The 7540-nt window shown below is 47.3% G+C and overlaps 2 protein-coding genes across 2 annotated transcripts; both read right to left on the bottom strand.

Annotated features, from left to right (window-relative positions):
• Nucleotides 1–1043: 1043 nt before the first annotated feature.
• Nucleotides 1044–1949, bottom strand: CGCA056_v009948 (uncharacterized protein; the record flags this gene model as incomplete). Its single annotated transcript, XM_037325195.1, has 2 exons — nt 1044–1121; nt 1758–1949. The coding sequence occupies 2 exons, from the start codon at nt 1947–1949 to the stop codon at nt 1044–1046; spliced, it is 270 nt and encodes an 89-aa protein (XP_037176930.1).
• A 2474-nt stretch (nt 1950–4423) lies between these two features.
• On the bottom strand, nt 4424–5626 carry CGCA056_v009947 (uncharacterized protein; the record flags this gene model as incomplete). The annotated part of the gene is made up of 3 exons (XM_037325194.1): nt 4424–5165; nt 5268–5511; nt 5581–5626. The coding sequence occupies 3 exons, from the start codon at nt 5624–5626 to the stop codon at nt 4424–4426; spliced, it is 1032 nt and encodes a 343-aa protein (XP_037176843.1).
• Nucleotides 5627–7540: the final 1914 nt, after the last annotated feature.

Below are 7540 nucleotides of genomic sequence, written 5' to 3'. Positions count from 1 at the left end.
ATCATAATGGAGGTTGTGTAGATCTCCTGGATAGGTTTGTCGTTATGTCTTCTGGGATAGAACTAGTAATTATGTTTTTCTCCTATGTGTTCCTTGCATTTGTCGTGGAAGCACTAGGGCCAGAAGAGGGTTCAGTGAAGCTGGTGGTTGCTTCTCAGCGCAGGATGATCTTCCATATGTAGCTGAGGGGTGTAGCCTCAGTCTCGCTAGGCTGCTGAGGTGCTATAGAAGTGGCGTTATTGCTTATCTTGAAGCATGTTGATTTCTTAGTATCTCAGAAGTTGTTTGATTCTTCCTTCCTGGTTGTCAGGTTCCTCTTTAGAGCTGGAGTCGTCCACACTAGGGGTGAACCTATAGGTGATCTCTGTCTGGGCGTGTTGTTAGGCAACGTCGCGAGGTTTATCTGAGTCATAGGAAGAGCTTTCTTCTTCTCTGAAAGTCTAGTTGTTAGTCATACTGAGGAGTTGTTATTCTATCAGAGGATTGTGTTGGTGTTCTGGTTCTTCTTCTGATTCTTATTGTTGATATAGTCTTACTTATCTGTCGTCTTCTTGCTGGATTAGCTCTATTTCCTTCTGGATTTGTTGTTCTTCGTGGTGGAGTTGTTGGCTAGTTATGCAGGGGGTGATTAGTTCTAATCGCTGAATTCGTAGCATCTCGTTAAGTTGTTCAACTGGTTTTCTAGCCACTTTGCTGGAATGCATTATTGCCAGGGTCCTAGGGCAAGTGTCTAGGATGGTCATATTGTAACCAGACCGTCCAGGGTTGCTGTCCCTTAGGTAGTGTCCTAATATTTCTTTGTCTTTGAGGTGAATTCAGCAGTTATCGTCATAGCATCTGGTCCACGATTAGGATGCATATAGGGCTTTTGCAATTATGTTGACTTATCGAGGTCGTTCTGCCACTGGTCTCCAGGGGAGCTTCTTAGGCTGTCTGCAGTCTTTAGCGATATAGCCTTGCTTATTGCAGTTGTAGCACTTAGGGTTCCAAGGTTTTTTGTTGTTAGGTTTAGTCATCATGCTGAGATCTATAGGTCTGCTGTGTTATCTATAGGTGGTGCTCTGGCGGGTGTTGTTCCAGTTGTTGCAGGGTCTGTTGTCGTTCTGCTGGCTGTTGAACTTCTGTTGAGGCTGCTATTAGTACTTACGTCCTGAATTTAGGTTTTGTCGTTTCTCTCCTCGTTCCTTTCGTCGTTTATAGAGGCGGTTATCAACCTTAATAGCATGTTCGACGTAGGCGAGGAAGCTAGGAGGTGTCTCTAGTTTGGCTATTTCGTCTTTAACATCATCCTTAAGTCCTTGATAAAAGGCAAAAACTTTGCTTTCGTCAGTTATGTGGAGTCTTGCAGCTAATCGCCTAAACTCTGCAGCGTAGAGTGTAGCTGACTTGGTTTGTCGTAGGTGGGATAGGTCTCACTCGGCCTGTCTTCGCTTATCGGGGTCAAGGAAGAGAGATTCTAGGGCTTTTACATAGCCTGTGAAGCTGAAAAAGATGTCCTTGACTTCTTAGCTGTATTTTTCGACAGGGTTGTCAAGCTATTCCTGTTGAAGGGGTTCGAACCAGGCAAGGGCTCGTCCTCAAAGGAAGGTGGCTGCGTGTATAACGCGTTTGGTGTCGTTCTGGAAGGTGTTTATATGGAAGGCCTGGTAGGTTTGAACTTATACCAGGTGTCCTTTAAGTTGTCCTGGGGTCCTGTCGAAAGTGGAAGGCATATTAAGCTTAAGGCGTTCTCGTCCTTCAACTGGGGTGGATATAACGTTAGCAGCAGCTCGGAGGGTGGCGACTTCTTTCTCTAGATCTTGGTTCTTGCGGGCTTGTTCCTGGAGTTCGCTGAGGGCTGCTGCGTTCTGGTTGAATATTTCGCGCATTACCTTAAAGTTGCTATTAGTCTTATTAAGCTGGCGCTTAAGTTCTTTGGTGTCATCCTCGCTGTCTGAGTCGTCCTTCATCTTCTGGTCTCCTAGTTCCTAGGCTAGGTTTTGGTTGGCTCGTCCTCCTGAAGTGGACGAGGATCCCAGGGTAGGCAACTTAACAGAGGCGCGGGAAGATATTATCGTTCGTTACTATTAGTAGGAATCAATAGTCAACTTACTGAACAGGAGCAATCAAAGTGTTACGGTCAGCTGTCTGACAGTAGGGTCTGCTAACAGAAGCTGGGGATTGATACGTTCTAACAGTACACTAGGTTGTGGTCGTAGGTCGTAGTTCGTAGGCTGTAGTAGATCGGGTCTTCAGAGGCTAAGGTGATCAGTCTTAGACTCAACAAGTGATTCGCAGTGAAGGTAAGCTGAGAGTATCTGTGAGGATGAGTACTAAGTTGATTGCTGAAGAGCTATAGAAGTTTGACCATGAGCCAGGCTTAGGGTCATACTATATATAAGTCTAAGTAGTTTCTTTAAACTGAGGACCGATGTCTTCCGAGCGGTCCCCAGGTGTGGACCGCTTTCTTCATGTCGGTCCTAGATCAGGACCGCTTATCTTTCGTCGGTCCTTCTTATCATCACGTGACCTGTACCATAGTTCTTCCGTCTCCGAGTGAGTCCCTGTTGTTCCCGTGATCCTGCAGTACAAATGTCTTATCCTAGCCGCCCGATGCCCAAGTGGGTCGGTCGACTGTTATCCATACATAACGGGTCGTAACAGATTAGGAATAATACTTAACTCTCAGCCTCTAGTTCTAAGACAAATTGACAGCCTTTGATATGTACTATAAAACGCATGACGAGAGAGACCTAAATCTTGAGAGGACTACTATTGCTTTCGTTTCTTCATTTGACACTGGCACCCGTACCGCGCACTCCATTGGGCAACTCTATGACAAGCACCGAATGAGATTGGCAAGGTTTGTCTCGATTTGATGGGTAACGTCCCACCACTACGGGGCACGCCCCGTGCTCAATATCTCCCCTGCCATTCGTACATGTCGTGGCAGTTACAATGTGCTTACTTTGAATCTGAGCCCACTTCAGACTGATGATGAGCTTGAATTCTGGCATCTATGTCTTGTAATTCCGATTTTGGGATTGAATTGAAGGTTCTTTCTATCATTGGCTTCAGTTTCTGGCAACTGACATCGCTGAGCTGTCGCGGAGCAGAAGAACTGGCCGAGTCTAATCTTCGGGCATTATCAGCGATTATATCAGATAGCTTCCAAGGAGACATATGATTCTTACCGTTACTCGGGTCTTTCCATATGGGGAGACAGCTCTTAGCTATTGCTACAACAGCTCTCTGTTCTTACAAACAGGATTGATCCGCTGCAACATCTTGTGGTAGTCTGGTCAGGACAAGCAAAATTGATCAACGACAGTATGATTTCGAAGATTCTCTTGTAATACCTTTTTCTTTGGTTGCATAAATAAAAAACGCCAGAGATTCTGAAGAAGCATTCCGGCCATCTATTTCGGCGGAGCTCGCATTTCTGAATACCCTAGACCCAGGCAGCCTTCCCAAGTGCTTTGGCACGTCAGGGCACGAAGGCTAATGCAAGCAATCTCAATCAATTGATGGTATTGCGACTTTGTTTCTGATAAGGCGTTCTGGCGTCCAGGCAATTTATGCGTTTCTGCCAGTCCGAGTATCACATGCACACCGCCTGCAGCCACCGTGTTGCGCTAAGGTATGAGCATGTGTAGATCGGGCAGTGGGCTCCTCGATGCTTTAGCGCTTTCAAATTTTCAATCAGTCAACCGGTATCACTGAGACTCTGCTCCTTGCATTTGACTTGCTGTACTGTGTCTCAGAAACCTGGTTCTCGGTTCGTCTAAAGCACTTGCGCTAGAATACAGTTCGACAAGGTAGCGGCTGGAAATTGTTGAAGGACTTGACATAAGGAATTTTGTCCAAGTCAATCGTGTAGATCTTGCCCCCTACCGTAACCGGAGTAAGCGATGCGTTGTCTTGAGCAGTCAGGCTATGTTTCTATCATTACTAGCGAGTGATAGCATCACCACGAACAGCCGACTGGATGGCTTTACTAGAATAATTGTTTGCAACAAGTTTGTAAACGTTTCGTTCACTGTAGTTACAGATAAAAAGGGTTCGGAGAGGCGTGCATTCATTCTTCATCTGTGGCACTATTTGCGAACGATGGGGCACACTTTATGAGGCCGTCACCCCCCGGTCACATCTGAACATACTGACTTGGGTGGAAGGCCTCCAGCAGAAAGCTTGGTATCGCTGACTTTCACCAACTCCGTTGCATAGCACTGTGGGTCATTGCCACCAAGATTGAATTCACACACTTGAGTACCTTATAGATGTAATTCGAACTTGCTCACGCAGTCAACGACACAAGAATACTTATTATACGGAGAATGTGATCGTGACCGTGTCTTATTATGAATTAGGACCGAGTCCACAGAACGTAAGAACCCCAATCTTCAAACTTCATGTATCATTCGCTCACAGTGCAACAGGAAATCTACCACTCCTTCGGAATGGGGGCAGGCCTCTCATCATCCGGAACCTTCAACCCAAGTCCCTCCAAGACCTTGTCCTGCATGGGCTTGAGGTAGAGAATGACGTGGTTGTATCTCCAACCAATGACCGGAACCATAGCACCAACCATCGCATCAAGAACAAAGTGGTTCGCCGTCGCAACGATCGTCAGGAACATGGCCATGGGCCACAGGGGCGCGATGAGGCGTAGCGGGCGGTGGGGCGAAAATCGGCAGATGGACCATGCGAGGAACAGGGCGGTACCGCAGTGAAGACTCGGCATAGCCGCAATCGTGAGCTGGAACTTGTTGTGAGTCCACGCGTTCCCTCCTCCCTGTGCACTGTGCAAAATGTCGATGAATCCGTATTCGGCCGGCAGCAGTCGGGGTGGCATGCAGCGCCACGAGGTGACGATGAAGAAGGCGACGACGTTGTCCATGGCGATCGTTCGACGGATCCGCTGGAACGTGCTCGGCGGCAGGAAGGAATACGTGTAAATGATGAAGCAGATGCCGAGGCTGATGTGTGAGTAGTAGACCTTGGCCAGGATGGGCATCAGCCATGGCACGCTGTTGAGGACATATTGCTGGACGCCTAGCTCGATGTCGAAGCCGAAGAACCTCTCGAAGTGCAGGATGCTGATGGCATGGTCGCGGGCGCGGTTGAATACAGCTTCGTCGCCGGCTATCATGCGTGCCGAGAACGCACGGAGGAGTTGGTAGACCCTGACGGTGGAAGTAGAGTTAGACCCCTGATCTGCACGGTACCACACCAACGAGAAACAAGACGAGACGAGAAAAACAAAACTTCAGGGACGTTTTGCTTACCAGTATGTCAAATTCCAATACCAAATCTCTGAAAGGAAGGGGAATGTTCTGTAGAACCGAACGATGAGGTTGCTGTTGACGCGGGACTCCTCCGCCGCCTCCACGCGCATCCCCGGCTTCAGGAGCGGAGAGGTGGGGCGAGACGACGAATCCTCCGACCCACGCTCGCAGGCGTCTACGTCATCGTCATACTCCGGTCTGCGGCGGTTGATGAGGGTGCCTATGGTGAACGCGAAGACAATGACTGGAGAGAACACGTTGGTCAGTGTTTGAACAAGATCATACAGAACCTTTGCGTCTCGGTGTAACTTACATGCCGGCTCGACCACGTTCTTCAGGGCTGGGATCGACGAAGCCATGGTCGCAGTCTAACCCAATGAAAAAAATGGAGAGAAGAAAGTCAACGGGGAAATCGGGAGCGTCCCGAAGGGTATCACAATATCCGTCTTGATGTGAAGAAGGGAACCGGTGCTGTCTCTCTCCAAAGGAGACAGAGAAAGGAGTGAATGATAATCGATTAATACTTGTAAAATGCCAAAAACCTCCCAGAGACTCGTAACCACCTGGGGAAGAAAAGAGAGGGATGACGAGGCTAATAAGAATCCCAGGGCACAGCTGCTGCCTCCGGGCGGAACAAACCCACTCGACGCGCCCCAGTATCCAGCATAAAAAGCAGCATCGGGGCCAAGCATTGTCAGATCGGCGTCCAGGCGTTGTTGGGATTCCTATTTTTCCCCATCAGCCTTGGACGACACACGTGCGGGTGCGACCACACAGAGCCGTCTGATAGGGGGTTGCCAAGGGGGCTGTAGCAAAGAAGGAGCGGCGGGGACTGGAGACACGACTGACATCCCGGGCGTTGACTGGTCTCGGCATGTTGGCGGTACTGGAGGAAGGAGGGCACGCGACCTAGGGGGATGCCAAGCCGTTGCGCCGCCCATCGAACGCGTGTGTGATGCGTGTGATTGCGTCTGTACCTCGCAGTATCAAACCCAGTTTTCATTCCGCTCCTTGCTTCGCCCGGTCTCCACGTAGGACCACCTGTAATCAGCATGAACTGACGGTGGGAGACACGTCGGAGGAACACTCAATAAGGGATGTGGGAGCAGCAGTCGCAAAGAGGAAAAAAAAAGAATAATCCATTATTTACTGTGGAACCGTTCATCCCCAGTTCCGTTTCGTCTTCCACATGTCGATTGGATGTTGGCGGAGCCACTTCCTGAGGTTTTCTCGGCAGCCGGAAGTACCGGATCATTGACAGGGGTGATTTGTCGGGTGCCAAGTCGCGCCCGACAAAAATACAGTAATCCGTTAAATTAGAGTATCAGAAACAACAGAGCACCTCGCACCTCGCACCTCGCTCTTGATCCACTCGCGGAGTGTTGCATCCTCAGGCTATGGGACGGAGGGTGGAACTCATCCGTCGCCTCGTTAGGTGATTTGTCGGTACGGTTTGGCTACGCTGTCAATGTTCGACGTGCAGAAACTCAATCTATGTTTTATTCTGCCTGAACTATGCGCGTGTCGAGTCATGCCTCTAACGGCTCTAATGATCCAGGAATAGGAGACTTGCGGGAACCTGCGCTTTCACGTCGGACCACCCAATTACAACATCAGACCAAAGAGGCGTTCGAGCACCGCGCGCAAACTAAAGGGGAATCTTATTGCACACCCCCACCCCACCCACTTCAACCACCCTCTGTGGCGCGCGCTGTGGCATCTTTTTAGCTATAAGCGAGATCAGTAAAAAAACCTACCTTTTACTACTAATCTAGTATTTTTCTTACTACTACCTAAAACCACCCCTAGTTCTATTAGATCTCACTTTTTTATTACTTTTTGAAATTATTACTATACCTCTATACCCCTTATAATAGCTATCCCTCTATAATATATATAGTTAACTACCTATAGCTTTTTACTATTACTTAGTACTATATATACTAATAGAGAAGCACTAATTAATATATATAACTACTATACTAAAGTAAATAGCTATATTATTATAACTTATAAGTAAAGATAATAAGTAACTAACTTATTTAGATATTAAGCAGCTAAGATAAGACCTTTATACTATAGGATTATAAGAATAATAAGGACTTATTTAGAATAGAAGAACTATAATATAAGTTATATAATAATAAGATAAGATTAAGTATGTAGTATAAACTATTAAGTACTTAATAAGAGCTACTAAGCGCTTACTAGTAATTACTAAGTATTTACTAATATTTAGTTAGAAATTAATAATAAAATAAAAAGACTATTTA

Source organism: Colletotrichum aenigma (assembly GCF_013390185.1).
Source record: "Colletotrichum aenigma strain Cg56 chromosome Unknown KSG_Cg56_contig06, whole genome shotgun sequence".
In the NCBI taxonomy this organism is placed as follows: domain Eukaryota; kingdom Fungi; phylum Ascomycota; class Sordariomycetes; order Glomerellales; family Glomerellaceae; genus Colletotrichum; species Colletotrichum aenigma.
This window is presented reverse-complemented; position numbering and strand designations above follow the sequence as displayed.